A 16,750-nucleotide genomic window follows, 5' to 3' on the forward strand; every position below is an offset into this window, starting at 1 on the left:
CATCATCTCCGTATGAAGCTCCTGATGACCTGAAATTGAAAATCAATTATGTTAAAGTTATTTTGTATTCGATAACCTTAACTTCAGTTAAGTATTTACTTTCCACTGTTACTTTCTGACTTGGAACTGCTTATTAACACGTTAGTCGCCATGTCGGACAATGGTGACCGCCAGTAAATGTTTCATTCGGGCCGCGTCGGACAATGGTGACCGACACGACACCCCTTTCTTCAACTGACCGCCGAGGGCCGGCGGTCTCGTATACGCTACATTTCGGCATACGAAGTGACCCGCGCGGCCTAGTACTATAGTAAAAATAGAGTAGCAACCGAACTTAAGTGAAAATTTGGAAAGATGGAGTAAAAAAATTAAATTACTTGAATCTTTCTATGGCGTAAAACGAAGCTGTTTTCCACTGCCGGGCATGGAACTCGCATCTAGAGGGAAGCTACACTGGTAATTGAACAGGTAAAAAAAAAGTCCTGCACTCATTTGTTTATTGTAATAATAGTTTAATGTTAATGTTTATCAGACAATTGGTAATTTTTATATAAAAAAGGAATTAAAGTAAAAAAAACAAAATGAAATTTTTAACTTAGCGTTGTTGAATGTTAAAACAATCCAGACATAAATGCGGTTCCCCGGGGCAGCTTGGGCAGTAGGTTACAACATTTTTTGTTCTGTTGCGTGCTGTTTGCCTGCCAAGAGTTTCCACATTCTTCTTGTAACATCCAAGGCAATTTCTTCGGACCTGTTTGGCCTTGCCTTCTTTGGACAAAAGTCGATACTTTTGTCGGGACGGCCGTGATGTAGTGGTCTGATTTTCTTTATTTGAAGTCATCAAATGATGGACTAACGCCTTCCGAAATTGGACTATAGAAATGTTTTGATTTGTCGTTTGTTTGTACAGTACCAAAGCGTTTACGACAGCTGTATTGAGAAGTAATTCGAATGCTAACTTTCGGTACCACTTTACTGTCTTTCGAAGTGGAGTGACCGCCAGTCGTAAATAACGACTTATATACAAGGTAATGTCATGTATATAAAGCCATTACCTATTTTTTGCCCTCCTAAGGCGAAACAAACTAAAAAACAAGGTTAAATTTTTTTGAAATTTTCCAATTTTGTCCATGGCAGCTAACGTGTTAAATAGAAATTTGTTTGCTCTTTATATAATACTTACATTGAAGTTTTAACATTGCGGAATTCCGATGAACAAAAGTCGGTGTTAACTGCAAAAAAATTGCCAAGCATAACCACGTCAACTTTCGGCAAATTATTGCTGTTTGCTTTGTTAAATCCTGATTGCATGGCAAATTAGGGGACGGACGGGCAAGAAGGATATGTTAATTTTAAAAATAAATAAAAAATATATATCATAATCATGCTTATAATTGACTTTGTTGATTACAATCTTTGGTAACAAAAGAATCATAATAAACCTAAAAAATAACAAAAATTAAAATCTTCTTCAATTTAAAAACATTTTTTTAAAACTTGGGTGATTATCCGTTTTGCCCACCCATGGCGGGTAAAATGAATACACCGGTCGGGCAAAATGAATACATGGATCGGGCAGAACAAATAATGAAAACTAATCAAAACAATCATCACAGAAATATGATCCTCGGCCGGAATATGAAGAACAAGCTTCATGGGTCCACTCTCGGCAAACATCACACTGTATCCAATCTTCGATTGGGGGATGTTGGTACTGTTCTTTGCAGACAGTGCAAAAGAAGGCTTGTTCTTTATTTTCTTTATTTTTGGATGGGCCTTTCTTGGCACGTACCTTCCTCATTTTAACATTTGATGGACCAGGGGTGTCGAACGAAACTTTTTTTTTCGCTATTATTGCATCACGCTTTTCTTTTTGTGCCATCTTTATTGGTGTACTGGTTAGAATTTCAGATTTTTGTTGCTTTCTCCCCGACATAAATCTTTTTTTTATTTCGACAGGAATTGGTCTGATTTCTTGTAGAATATTCGAATCTGGTGTGCTTGGTGTTTGGAAGTTCCGTGAATTTTCATTATTCGCTGTATTTGTGATATCTGGGTGAGAAGTGTTGGGGTCAAGGCTTTGGGAGGAGACTGTGTCCGGTGATGCACAGCGATTGGCTGAAAATGATGTAATTGACTCACTTGTTGTAGTATTTTGCTGATCTTCTCTTCTAGGGCTAGTGATGTTTGTTTCTGATATGATGTTCGCAGCATTTCCTTGATAAACCTCAGACGGCGCAAAATGTTCATCCCCAATAATCTGACTATTGAATGGATATATCCCGCTTGCACGGAATCCACTGATTGCATTTGCTGGTACAGCTCCTTTCAAATGGGAGGGAAGCTAGGGTATGGTGTGGTGGGAATCGCTGTTAGTGAGATCAGCATTACCTATAAAATGCCAAAGAGCCTTCTGCTGTACTCGTGGCGGAGTACCGTATTAGCAGAGCCCTAGCCAGTCCGCGTCATCCACGTCCCCGTCGTCCTCCCTGGGACCTGCTGCAACTGCGCCGCCACGCGATAACCCTGTTGCAGCTGAGCTAACGGATGCAGGGCGAAAGGCGAGTATTCTGCGCCTCAAAACAGAATCAACTCACAGGGAGGAACCCGAAACAAATCGAGCAGATCCGCAGGCTCTGAAGCGGCAGCCCCGCTAGCGGATTAAGGCACAGTGGGCTAATCACCTGCTTGCCCGACAATTCACCGATTAATGAAACTGAAACAAAGAGAAACCGGACCGATCATTTACCGACGACTATTGGCATGAAAACACGGACACGAATTGCCTTTTGGAATATACGTACGCTCAGCGACGATAGCCGATTAGCCCAAGCAGAAGCAGTAATGCTTAGATACAAACTGCACATACTCGGTCTAAGCGAAGTGAGGAGAAACGGTTTCGGGGAGCTAAGAACGTCTGGGGGCTTAACTTTGCTGTATTCAGGTAAAGAATGTGAGGAAGATGTACGCGAACACGGTGTTGGGCTCCTCCTTTCTAATGCAGCGAAGACTAGCCTTCTGGACTGGAAACCAATCTCGGACCGGATCATGTACGCCCGATTCAACTCAAGAGCCCGGAAAATCTCAATTGTGCAGTGCTACGCCCCAACCAATGCAGCAACAGAAGAAACCAAGGACAACTTCTACAATGCCCTCAACACCACCCTGTGCAAAATAAAGAAACAAGACATCGTCATCGTCATGGGAGATCTGAATGCAAAAGTTGGGACGGATAACACAAACCGCGCACGAAATATGGGCACGCAGGGACTTGGGTTGTGCAACGAGAACGGGGAAAGATTTATTGAGTTTTGCCAGAATCATGACTTAACCATCGGAGGAACATTATTTATTCATGGCGACCACCACAAATACACCTGGAAATCACCCGATGGCGTCACAAAGAACCAAATCGACCACTTTGCCATCAGCTCTAAATGGCGTTCGTCTTTGCTCGATGTCCGTAACCGTAGGGGTGCCGATATTGATAGCGACCACCATTTGGTGGTTGCTGAAGTTCGACTTAAGGTTGCGGTGGCCCGCGCAGCTGGAGGACCTGGCAAAGTTGGAAGGAGGTTCGATGTGAGTAAACTAAACGATTCAGTGACTCGAAGATCGTTCCAACTGGAATTACGCAATCGTTTTGCCGCACTCGGAACAGCCTCAGACTCATTGGACGAAGAGTGGCATAACATCAAGGTAGCGTATACTGAGGCTAGCTCTACCGTTTTGGGGCGTAAATCACCTCACTCAAAAGAGGACTGGATGTCACAACGCACATGGGATCTGATCGAAGAAAGGAGAAATCTCCACCTAAGACTCCTTGAGACTCATGATGCTGCTGTTCGAGCCGACCTTAACTCGCAATACCGCCAAAAGCGTAAGGAGATCTATCGCAGTACACGCAAGGACAGGCGACTGTGGGCTGACGGTATTGCTGATCGTGCTCAACAAGCTGCTAATACTGGGAATTTGAAGGAACTTTACAGCGCAACAAAGTCCTTGGCTGGGAATAATAGGGCTAGGAAGAGGAAACCCATAAAATCCAAAGATGGTCAGCTTGTTGTGACATCAGAAGGGCAGCTGCTGCGTTGGCGTGAACACTTTGAGGAGGTCTTCCGCTTATCTGCAACATCGACACCTGACGCGATAAATGTTAGTTCCCCACAACCTCAACTACTCGACATTGATACGGAACCACCATCACCATCAGAGGTGGCAAAAGCAGTCCTCTCTCTGAAGACCGGCAAGGCGCCAGGGCTTGACTTGATCACAGCGGAAATGCTACAAGCAGACTTGACCTCCACAGTCAATGTTCTGACGCCTCTAATCGAGAAGATTTGGACTTCGGAAGAGCTCCCGGATGATTGGAACAAAGGTCTTATTATAACAGTACCAAAGAAAGGAGATCTTAGTGAGTGTGACAACTGGAGAGGTATTACATTGCTCTCAATCCCCGCCAAAGTTTTCTGCAAGATCATTCTGGGCAGGTTGCTAAAGGCTGTAGATCCTCTCCTCCGCAGGGAGCAGGCTGGTTTCCGGTCAAATCGCTCTTGTACAGACCAGATCAACACTCTGCGTATCATACTAGAACAGGCATCAGAATGGCAGAGAAAGATTTATCTTACATTTGTTGACTTCGAAAAAGCCTTCGATACGCTGAAGTGGTCAAGCATCTGGTCTCGTCTACTGGACATCGGGGTGCCTCCGAAGATAGTGCGCTTGTTAGAGAGTATTTATAGAAAATATTCCTGCAGAGTTACTCACGACGGCCTCATTTCGGAAGACATTACAGTGCATGCAGGTGTCCGCCAAGGCTGCCTCCTATCGCCTCTTCTTTTCCTGGTCGTCCTTGACGGGATAATGCTCCGCATCACAGATAAACGGCGCCGCGGGATAGAATGGGGATTATCCAATATCTTAGAGGATTTGGACTATGCCGACGATCTCTGCCTGCTGAGTCACACCCACGCCGACATGCAAGCAAAGTTAGATGATCTACGGCAGGAAGCAGCAAAGACAGGACTGAAGATAAATACCCGGAAAACCAAAGAAATGCGATCTGGTATGAAGAACAACTCACCGTTGCTGATTGGCACAGAGGTGGTGGAACGCGTCCACCAATTTACTTACCTCGGGAGCGTCGTGTCGGAAACGGGGGGATGTGAGGAGGACATCGCCTCACGGATCGCCAAAGCCCGAGCTACTTTCGCGCAGTTGAGACCTGTTTGGCAGTCACGACAGCTGACCCGAAGGATCAAGCTCAAAATCTTCGGGTCCAATGTCAAAGCCGTACTGCTTTACGGGTGCGAGACGTGGAAGGTCACAAAACTCATCTCACGCCAAATCCAGGTCTTCGTCAACCGATGTTTGCGCCGTATTCTCGGAATATACTGGCCCGAGACCATCTCCAACTCAGAACTGTTGGAGAAATGCCGCGAAAGCCCCATTGATCGACAGATTAAACGCCGCAAATGGGGGTGGATTGGCCACACACTCCGAAGGGATCCCGACCACATTCCCAAGCAAGCCTTGGATTGGAATCCTCAGGGGAAGAGGAAGCGTGGCCGTCCTCGTCAAACCTGGCGTCGCACTGTGATAGCTGAAGTGGCGAGCATCGGTATGACGTGGAGCGAGATGAAGCATGAAGCTCAAGACAGATCGAGATGGAGAACCTCTGTGGACGCCCTCTGCCCCATCTAGGGGTCATAGGACTTTAAGTCAAAGTCAAGTCTCCTTTCAAATACGCTCCCGTAAAAAGTTTCGCAATGTCATACTGATCGATAGTTCTGCCTGGATGTTGTTTCTGGAAAGTATTAACTTCGATCTCAAAGTATTTTTTTATTGGACCGTAGACTGCAATGTCCAATGGTTGTAGTTTGTGTGACGTGTGGGGTGGAATTGACAAAAATATGATATTGTTTTTCGTTGCAAAATCAAGTGCTTCATAACTCTTGTGTGATTGGTGATTATCTAATATTAACAGCGCTTTATGTTCTGTAGTGGGACGCACTTTTTGTACAAATATTTGTAACCAGTCTAAAAATTTCTGAGAATTAATCCATCCACTGTCTGTGGTCGTAGCTTCCGCACCAGGAGGAGCACCGTCTAAGAGCCTTGGATTGAGTCTCTTTCTCTTAAAAATGAAAAACGGCGGGATAAATCTTCCAGATGCACTACAGCAGCACACTACGGTTGTCAAAACTCCTTTTTCATTGCTTGAAATAATTCCAACCTGTTTTTTTCCATAGGTTGATAATACTTTAGGTGGTTTGGTTGATGACGTCCTTACTCCTGTCTCGTCCATATTAAAGATCATATCCGGTTCAATATTATGTTTTACTACAACTTCTTCCAACAATAGATAAAATCTATTAACAGCTTCTCGGTTGAATCCTTTGACTCGAGCTATAGATGTTGGCTCCGGCGATCTTAGTGTCAATGTTGGATGGCGTAGTTTGAAGTTTTTAAACCATCCTTTCCCAGCTATGTTTCCGGAAAAAACACGAGCTTTGCCTTTCTTTCTAGCAAATTCTCCAACTATTTGCAGGAATTCGGTTCGCGTGAGGCCATAAAACAGAGAGTCCATTTTTTGGACATACAACAACAACTCCTTTTCTTCCTCTGGCGTAAAAACAGACTCAAAGCGGCCTAATTTCTTTTTTGAAGAACCACTCTCAATGTGGCGGTGTAAGGTTGCATAGGGAATACCATACATCTTACTTGCTCGTAATTTTGACGTTTTCTTAGCTTCTTCCATTGCTTTAGCTAAGTTTTCTTGAGACCAATTGGCCCGATCAGTCTTACGCTTATACGTATACACCATCTGCAACAGATGATTATTTATTAATGCAATGTTTTAACACATACCGTAATAATCAGCAAACAATGAATAAGGAGGGCAAAACGGATACTATTCTTTTTGCCCGGTTTCGTTTTGCCCGCTCGGGAGTTTTCAATATAACCTCAACATTTAAAAAATACGGTTCCTGAAAAAGCAAGACAAATATGCTTCTTTGCACGTCTAATTACATCAAACTTTATTAAAAATATTGAAATACGGATAGTACTGAATACATTAAAACAAACTTATGATACTTACTGCGATTTTATGGTAATTTTTAAACGAAAATCCTTTCCGTGCACGTTAAAACTTGTTTACCTATTTGCGCTATCGGCGGCACTCTTCGCGGTAGCCGCTTGTGTGCGACGAATCAAATAGACATATGTTTGTCTCTTTCTAGCTGTCATGTCGTGTACTAGACTAGGTATTCTTTATGCCCGCCGTCTCCATTATGCCCGTCCGTCCCATATACCTGTCCTTCACGATAAAACTAAAAACGAACGTATTAATTTAACAATAATTGGAAACTCGAAAGAACCTTCAACTTCACTACAACGTAGCTTTCCGCGCTTGTATCGCGAGGTGTGACGTCACGCGTCTCTGATTGGTGTTTAATGTCACGTGATAAAGCGCCTCATTTTGTCGATTTTATTTTGCAAAAATATTATTAATATTTTATTATTTTTGTAGAAAAGTTGTTATTTTATTTACTAATTATCATGTTTAATAATTAGAAACTCAAATCTATCCGGTTGATTCTTAGTGGAAACAAACCTATTATAATGGTCGACATACTAGCCAAAAATTTGTGCGACTTTATCAAAGATATAATGGCAGAATGGAATATTTCACACAAAGTCACTGCTATTGTTAGCGATACTGCAGCAAATATCTTATCTGCTATAAGAGTTGGTGAATTCGGTCCATTCTTGTTTCGCTCACTCCCTAAATCTTGTAGTACAGGAGCTACAAAATAAATATATGCTGTTTTAAGCAAAGTTAAAAATGTTGTAGATTTTTTTAATCGTAGCTCCCAAGGAGAATAAAAATTTGCTGCTACACAGCGGCAGTTGAATATGCTTTTCTTTTGATTATATATATATTATTATTTTTCTTTATATTTTTATATATATATATAAAAATATAAAGAAAAATAACACTTACCGAATACCGAAACCGAATTATGTTAGTAAAATCCAGAAACCATAAAATTAAACTATTTACACTGAAAATTCATAAAATAGATACACAGTATTAATATAAAACACAGATATCTCACTAACACGTGTGTCAACCAAAGCTAACGCAAGCGAAAAAAAAAATAAACAAAATATATTTTCATCTTTAACTACAGTAAACTCCCAACAGTCAATAAACCAATACATTCGTAAACCAGTTACAGTTCGAAAGGTTGAGCGAATTGACAAACAACTGGTCAAGATGATAGCTAAAGGGCACCACGCTCTAAGAATCGTTGAAGAGATAGAATTTCCCGAGCTTATCGACTTAGTTTCTCAGTGCCCAGGCTACAAATTACCATCAAGGAAAACGCTATCTGAAACTTTAATCTCAAAAATTCACAATGACGTAATCGAAGAAGTAAAAAAAAAGTACACGCCGCACCAGCGTTGTCTCTCAGCACTGATATATGGACGTTACGGAATAATGATAGCTACATAGCTATTGTAGCCCATTTTTTAAATGAAGATACACAACTTGACTCAACACTACTTGGCTGTATCAATTATAATGGTCGACATACCAGCCAAAACTTGTGTGACTTTATCAAAGATATAATGGCAGAATGGAATATATCACACGAAGTCACTGCTATTGTTAGCGATAATGCAGCAAATATCTTATCTGCTATAAGACTTTTGACTGGCGGTCTATTTCTTGTTTCGCTCACTTCCTAAATCTTGTAGTATAAGAAGCTACAAAAGTAATATATTATATGTTGTTTTAAGCAAAGTTAAAAATATTGTAGATTTTTTAATCGTAGCTTCCAAAGAAAACAAAAATTAGCTGCTACACAGCGGCAGTTGAATATGTTTGTTTGTAAACTCAAGGGGACGTACAGACCCGATGGAATTTAACTTTCGATATGCTGAGGCGAATAGTAGAGGTAAAGGATGCAGTGATTGTAACGGTTGCACTTCTACGAACTGACTTAACTTTAAATGAGGAGGACTGGCAGGTCATAGAAGAAGTTTTACCTCTACTTAGACCTTTGTACGAGATAACCACAGAAATAAGTGCCGAAAAAAATGTTAGACAAAGTAATAATATTATGTAATTTACTGAAAAGTTTTTTGCAAAGGCATACTTCTGTTAATGCATTAGCCGTGCAATCAGCGTTAAGAAAAGGCGTGGACGATCGGTTTAAAGATATAGAGTTTAATACGTTGTACGCTAAGTGTATGATTTTGGACCCCCATTTAAGACCAGATGATTCAAAATTCAAAGAGCTTGTGAAATTGTGACACAAGGGCTTAGAAACAAAATCGGCCTAATACAATTATCTCAAAGAAACAACATAGATATCCCGGAGGCTATTCCTACATCTAGTGATTCATCACTATCTAAATCCAAACGTAAAAATATCAGCATATGGGACGAATTTGATGAAAAAACGAGAAAATTACTAAGCACGATAACCAACTTGCTGCTGGTATTAGCGAACTGGATTGGACCGGAACCTGCATGTGTCTAATTTCATATAAATTCTGCTACATCTGTGGAATATGTTCCTAACCTTCTCCTCAAAGAAAACTACAAAAGCATTATTATGGCGAGACGTCATTTTTGAAAATTGATTGCGCTTGGAGACTGACGGCCTATCAACGTCAAAATAACATTACAAATTATTTTCATAAAATATTAAAATAAATTCAGTAAATAAATTATTCAAGTATTTTTGGGTCTCATTTCTCCATATTTATTCATTGGCGCGATCAGAAGTGTTAAAGTTAAGCTATTGTAACTAAAATAATGAAAATACAGGGACAAATCAAAACATTGATCCGATAATTTAAAAAATATTTAGTCCCTTATTAAAAACATTTTTATAATTGGGATAATCAAGCTAAAAACATGAAAGCTTTATCTAATTTCAAATTTCCTCCACGTTCTGTTGGTTATACGGTAAGAGTCCAAATACCAGATGTCAATGGAGGAAGAGGCGAGTTTCAGAACGTGCTTATGGCTTATAGAAAAAGCTAATGATCTGTATAGGCTAGGAAACGAACGTTTTAGGAAAGGTTCTCAAAGAATCTGTTTTCTGTGTGCGATCATGATAAACTGATTGACCTCGAAAATATATCACCAGGAAAAAAAGCTTTCGAGAGCTTGCAAATGAACAGTCGCTTGCTAAACAAAACGTGCACGAAGAAGTGTACATGAAAAGCTGTCGGAAAATTTTGCAATTTAAAATGTCACAGCAGTCTGTGTCAGTTTGTCGACCTCCGTGGTCGAGTGGTGTGTATACAGGTTTTCATGGATACACCACTCCGAGGGGTTCGATTCCCGGCCGAGTCGATGTAGAAAATTTTCATTAGTTTTCTTTGTTATCTTGGGTTTGGGTGTTTTTTTTGCTATTTAAGCTATTATGCTCTTCAAGCGATTACTTTTGCCAATGTATCTATATATTTAAAAAAAAAATTAAATAAACGCAAATAAGAGAGGGCGAGGCCGGCTGCCCACTCACGGCAAATACGAAGGCTTGGGAAAGTCTCAAGCGGAACTCCGTGCGGTAAAAACGAAGGCGAGAGAGGATCGCTTCGAGATAGAAGACGCCCTGGGCGCTTATAATGAAGCGGCCACATTGGCTATAGTCAAAGTCAAAGTCAAAGTCAAAAACCTTTATTCAAAATAGAAGTGTTTACACTTTCTTATTGATTGTCGATAATCTACAACCGGTTCGGAATATAATACCTCAGACCTGAGAAGCACCGGCGAAAGAAACTCAGCGGGATATTTTTTTTTTATAATGTCAATTTATAATTTACAATAATAAACATATTCCTGTTATTTGAAACAGCCTGGAGGCGATCATCTCATTCCCAAGGTGTGCAGTCAACTAGAAAGTCATTAGTGCTGTAATATCCTTTAGCACACAAACGCTCTTTAACGATTCTTTTGAATTTTATAATTGAATATTGTTGAACGTTTTCTGGGATCCTGTTGTAAAAACGTATACATTGCCCCAAAAAAAGAGTTACTAACCCTGTGTAATCGGGTACAAGGCGTAACAAGTTTATTCTTGTTCCTAGTATTAATGGAATGTACGTCACAATTTTTGGGAAAATCATTTATATTGTTACGTACAACATTACATTACATTACATTAATGTTACATTAATAACATTATCAAAAACAAATTGAGAAGCGACAGTCATTATTTTAATTTCTTTAAATTTACATCTTAACGAATCTTTTGGGCCCAGGTTATAAATTGCACGAATAGCCCTCTTCTGCAGATAGAGGAGAGAGCGGCTCGTTGTAGGAGTAGTCAAACGGACGCGAGCAATGAGGACGCACAGAAGACGTCCGCCGCATTGAACGAGACTGTGCAAGAGGCGTTAGACGTGGTACTTCAGGTTGCCGACAAGTCGGGCAATCTGAAGGGTACCTTCGTCAGGGCCCTGAAGACTGCCGCTGACACCATCAAAGGTGCGGTGGCGGAACTCAGAGCCCTGACTAAACTGAGGAAGTGGCCCGGCTGGAAGCTGCCAACGCCAAGCTTTCAGGCCAGTAGGCCGAATTAAGAAGGGAAGTGGCCGATATGCGCAAGAGCCGCCAGAACAGAACGAAGGGAACCTGTAGCGCATCGTGGAGGAAGCGTTTAAGTGTAGCCGGGAGCAGTTCAGCTCCATATGCTGAACGCCCGGATGGAGGGCATCGAGCGGCGCCTCCTTCCGGAGCCTCGGCTGCGACCTCCACTGTTCGCAGACCGCAAGACAGCGCAGACTACGGTCCCTGCTGCGAAGGCACCGTTGGCACCACCCGTGTTGTCCGCCGCCAAAGTTGCGGAAAAGGGTGGCAGCACGAAAACGGCCTCGACCTCGAAAAAGAAGTCAAAACGCCCCAGCATGGCTGCCCAGGAGGCGGCAGCGGCTGCGGCGAAGAAAACTGCCCCCGCGCCGACTCCCAAGCCGGGCAGTTCGGCTGTGTCTTGGGCGGCTGTTGTTCGGCAGCCGCCGAACAAGCCGCCCAAGAAGGCGACGGGATCGACAAAACCGGCGACAGGGACGCCGAAGACCGTCCCAACGGCTAAAGAGAAAGGAAAGGCCCTCAAAACGCTTCGCTCTCCTCGCACGCGTAAGACCCGGTGCGGAGGAAAAGGGCCTCAAATACGAGACCGTCCTGTTTCAAGCCAAAAGTAACATCAGGCTAAGTGAGGTTGGCTTGACGACGGTCCGTTTTAGAACGGTGGCCACGGGAGCGCGGATGCTCGAGATTCCGCCTGGCACCGCTGACGCCGAGAAGTCGGCGGATGCCCTTGCGGAAAAACTTCTAAGCGTCCTCAACCCGGACGAAGGTCCAGATCCATCAACGAAATGCGTCGAGATCAGAGTCATGGATCTGGACGACTCGGTGTCGTCGGAGGAGGTGGTGGCATCAGTGACCAGCGAAGGAGGATGCTCCGAACGGGCGATCAGGCCGGGCGTAGTAGTTCGGTCTGCCAATGGCTGCAGATCCTTCTGGCTCAGCTGGTCTGGTCTGACTGGTCGGGTTAAGGTGGGGTGGATCTCGGCGCGAGTGCTTTTGCTCGAGCCGAGGCCGCTCCGCTGTTTTAAATGCCTGGATGGGAGGCCATATGGGGCCGTGTGGGACAGGGGTGTGGACCGCAGCCGTTTGTGCTTCCGCTGCAGTCAGCCCGACCACAAGGCCCGCGAATGTACCGCCGCTGAAGCGAACTGCATCCTGTGCTCAGCGGCCGGTAAAACAGAGCGACCTTTGCCGCCCTGTCAAAAGAACGGGAGGTGCGGTGACGAAAGGGCCCGTCACCGTGTCCCAACGGACTGAGGTGCCTATGGAGACCGCACAGTAATGGCCCTGCGTTGTCTCCAGGCCAACTTAAACCACTCCGCCAGAGCCCAGGACCTTCTAGTCCAGAGCATGGCGGAGTGGCAATCGTGGCGGAGCCCTACGTCGTTCATTTACGGTACGACTGGGATCCGACCACGAGGGAGTGATCTCTATCGTCGCTCCCGCTATTCCCGGCGCCCCTGCGATCGATCGGGTTGCCAAAGGCAGAGGGTGCGTGGACGCCGTTGTAAACGGAACAGCGTTCGTAGCAGTCTACGCCCATCGTCCCACCGGCGATGGAGCCCGAGTTCGAGAGGGAGGTGCCGGACCAGGCGTCCCCGGTTACCGAGGCGGAGTTGTGCGTGGCTGTCCTGAAGCTACGCTCGAAAAGGACAGCCCCTTGGCCTGACGGGATACCGGGACGCGCCCTGGCGATCGCGTCGGAGGAGTTGGGCGATGGCATGTGCCAACTGTTTTCAGCCTGCCTGGCTCAGGGTAGGTTCCCGAATCGGTGGAAAATGGGTAAGCTCGTTTTCATCCGCAAGGAGGGACGAGCCCCCGATCAGCCGTCGGCCTACCGACCCATATCCCACTCTTTGAGCGTATACTTGCGGCCCGTCTAGTCGGCAGCATGGAGCCGGGCCTACGCAAGTGGCAGTTCGGTTTTCGCCGGGGCCGCTCGACGCTGGACGCAGTCGCCAGACTGAGGGAGGTCGCAGAGAAGGAGGTCTCTCGGGGTGGGATGTTGTTGGCAGTATCGTTGGATATTTCCAACGCCTTCAACACTCTGCCCTGGGAAGTGGTTCTGGAAGCCCTTAGATATGTACCACAACGTTCCGGCATATCTGCGACTAACCATCGCCGACTATTTCTCGGGTAGGGCGGTGGTGTTCCCGACGATGGAGGGAGTGAGCAGGAGGGAGATGACTTGCGGTGTTCCACAGGGCTCGGTTTTGGGGCCGCTACTGTGCCGCTACGATTGGGTGCTGCGCGGGGCCACGTTACGGGGGGTCAGCGTGACCTGCTACGGTGACGACGCCCTCGTGGCGGCCCGCTGCAGTATCCATCGGGAGGCGGCGTATCTTGCCACGGCTGGAGTGGCACATGCGGTCCACCGAATTCGTGCTCTGGGCCTTGAGATGGCCTTGCACAAATCCGAGGCCTAGCCTTCCATGGACCTCGGAACGTGCCACCTCAGGGTACGTCCATAACTGTCGGCTGTTACGGCTGTACTCCGGCGTGGTGCGTTTTGTTAAATCCTGGCTACGTATGGGAAAGGGCTGACTATCCATTCCTGTGATCTGCTTCATCAGCGATATGGAGTCAAGCCCTCAGTTCCATTCCAGAGACAGTCAGTTCAATCTCAGTCTCGGTACGGGTCGGAAGTCGAATAATCGACTACTATTACTAAATCTATTTCTAAATCCTTAATTAATTCTATTTCATTGTAATAATTTTCTATTTCATTAAATAATAAATTATATTTCTAAATTAAATTTAGTTTCGTGAATAGTGTTTTTTTTTAAAAAAAAAACAATAAAGACATCACGTATAACATTTTTTGGTGGCAGCTGTGGGATACGAAATTCATTATTTCGCCCAAATACATCTCCCGAAAATCAAAAACTTCAAAAAAAAAACAGTTCAAAGTGAAAACAGTTTAAAGTGAGTGAATTAAATCGCAAAATTCAAAAGTGTTTAAAACTGTGTCTAAGGAAATACTCCGAATCATCCCATTATCAGTCCTTGGATCAACATGTTCCTGGCGTTCCGGTTGTTCCTGGCGTTCCTGTTGTTCCTGTCCATCATCAACGCGTAAGCGGAGATTTATTTCGCTAAACATAAGGTACTCAGAGCAATAGGAATATACTGTAAATAAAATTTCTATTTCATATCATTCTTATTATATACTTTTACTACATCATATTAGGTTGGGGAAAAAGTCTTTTCGCATATAGTATGTATGAACTTGTAATAAAATCTCTTTGGCTATACTATTTGTATCTGGCTGGTTTTGGTATCATTAAAAAGTTTTAATTTTAAAGAAGGCACTTCCAAATTCAAATTAGGAATTTGTGTGATTTTCATTTGTTTTTGTTGTTGTTAAAATGAGTGAATCTAAAGAAGAAACTCGATACAATTTAAAATTTTACTATAAAAAAGGTAAAAATGCAACTCAAGCCGCGAAAAAAATTTGTGATGTTTATGGACCTAATGCAGTATCTGTAAGAGTAGCGCAAGTTTGGTTTAAGCGTTTTCAAGCCGGAAATTTTAATATCAAAGATGCATCTCGCTCTGGTCGCCCTGTTACGGACAAAATTGATGCCATTTTTGAAAAAGTGGAGCAAGATCGGCATATTAGTAGTTACGATGTAGCTGAAGAACTGGCAATTGACCACAAAACGGTTTTGACTCATTTGAATAAAGCTGGGTACACAAAAAAGCTCGATATATGGGTGCCTCATGAACTCACTGAAAGAAACCTAATGAACCGTGTACTCATTTGTGATTCTTTATTACGACGTAATGAAACCGAACCATTTTTGAAGAAGCTGATAACTGGTGCTGAAAAGTGGATCACATACGACAAGAACGTGCGAAAAAGATCGTGGTCAAAGGCCGGTCAAGCTTCACAAACTGTGGCAAAACCCGGATTAACTCGCAACAAGGTAATGCTGTGTGTATGGTGGGATTGGAAGGGCATCATTCATTATGAGCTGTTACCGCCCGGCAGGACCATCGATTCGGAACTGTATTGCGAACAATTGATGAGATTGAAGCAAGAAATTGAGAGAAAGCGGCCAGAATTGATCAACAGAAGGGGTGTGGTTTTTCACCATGACAACGCTAGACCTCACACATCTTTAGCCACTCAACAAAAATTACGAGAGTTTGGCTGGGAGGTATTAATGCATCCGCCGTATAGTCCTGACCTTGCACCTTCAGATTTTCTTCGGTCGATCGGTTCGATCTGTTTCGGTCTCTGCAGAATTCCTTAGGCAGTGTCAGGTTAACATCACGAGAGGACTGCCAAAACCACTTGTCGCAGTTTTTCGATCAGAAGCCCCAAAATTTTTACAGCAATGGGATCATGTCACTACCAACAAGATGGCAAAAAGTTATAGAACAAAATGGCACCTACATACTTTAGTCAAATGTAAATAAACTATAAAAAAATCTTTTTGAATTTTCATATAAAATACGAAGAAACTTTTTCCCCAACCTATTATATACAATTTAATAAATTTTGTAATTAAAACTACTAGATCGTATTGACCTTTCATGTTGATATTTAAACAACATTGTATTCATATTATAACAAAGCACTGTATCATTTAAACAATTGTTAACTATGTACATATGGAAATAGCTTATTAAATTTAACTCTTATTTGAAATTTAGTCAAAACGGACACCAAAGGTGAGCCAAAGTCCGAGAAAGTTGAGAAATCGGATAAAACTGACAAAACCACAAAAGTTGTTAGTGCCGCGAGTGAAAACTCGAACGCCCGCGTAGAAATACAAAACGAAAAGGTAGAGTTAAGTGTACTACTTAAATTCATAAAACCATTCGATGGTTCACGAGAAAAGTTAAATGCATTCATTTCCAATTGCCAAAACGCGTATAACTTAGCGAACAAAACACAAAAACGAATTCTATTTCGGTATATCCTTAGCCAATTGACGGATAGAGGGAAAAGCACTTGAAATATCAAAGAATTCGATAGTTTTGATCAATTCATTGAATTCCTAAAACAACAATTTGGGGATAGAAAACATTATGCCCACTTACTGTCAGAATTACAAGAATGCAAACAAGGTTCCTTAGAAACAGTAAACCAATTCGCTCTTAGAATAGAAACCATTCTTTCTAAAT

At 43.2% G+C, this 16,750-nt stretch overlaps 1 protein-coding gene across 1 annotated transcript; it reads right to left on the minus strand.

Moving 5' to 3' along the window:
- Positions 1-1,376: 1,376 nt before the first annotated feature.
- LOC124541414 (MFS-type transporter clz9-like) lies at positions 1,377-7,309 on the minus strand. Its single transcript, XM_047119270.1, has 2 exons — positions 5,737-7,309; positions 1,377-2,325 (listed from the first exon to the last, which is right to left on the minus strand). The coding sequence occupies exons 1-2, from the start codon at positions 6,824-6,826 to the stop codon at positions 1,595-1,597; spliced, it is 1,821 nt and encodes a 606-aa protein (XP_046975226.1). The 5' UTR covers positions 6,827-7,309; the 3' UTR covers positions 1,377-1,594.
- Between the last annotated feature and the right edge of the window lie 9,441 nt (positions 7,310-16,750).

Source organism: Vanessa cardui, chromosome 28, assembly GCF_905220365.1.
Source record: "Vanessa cardui chromosome 28, ilVanCard2.1, whole genome shotgun sequence".
NCBI classification, from domain to species: domain Eukaryota; kingdom Metazoa; phylum Arthropoda; class Insecta; order Lepidoptera; family Nymphalidae; genus Vanessa; species Vanessa cardui.

Excerpts from the sequence above, each read along its gene's own strand:
- LOC124541414 (XM_047119270.1), bottom strand. The coding sequence starts at position 6,826 with ATGGTGTATACGTATAAGCGTAAGACTGATCGGGCCAATTGGTCTCAA. Across the intron at positions 2,326-5,736 it reads TACGGGAGCGTATTTGAAAG|GAGCTGTACCAGCAAATGCA; the intron begins GAGACTTGACTT and ends CCCATTTGAAAG.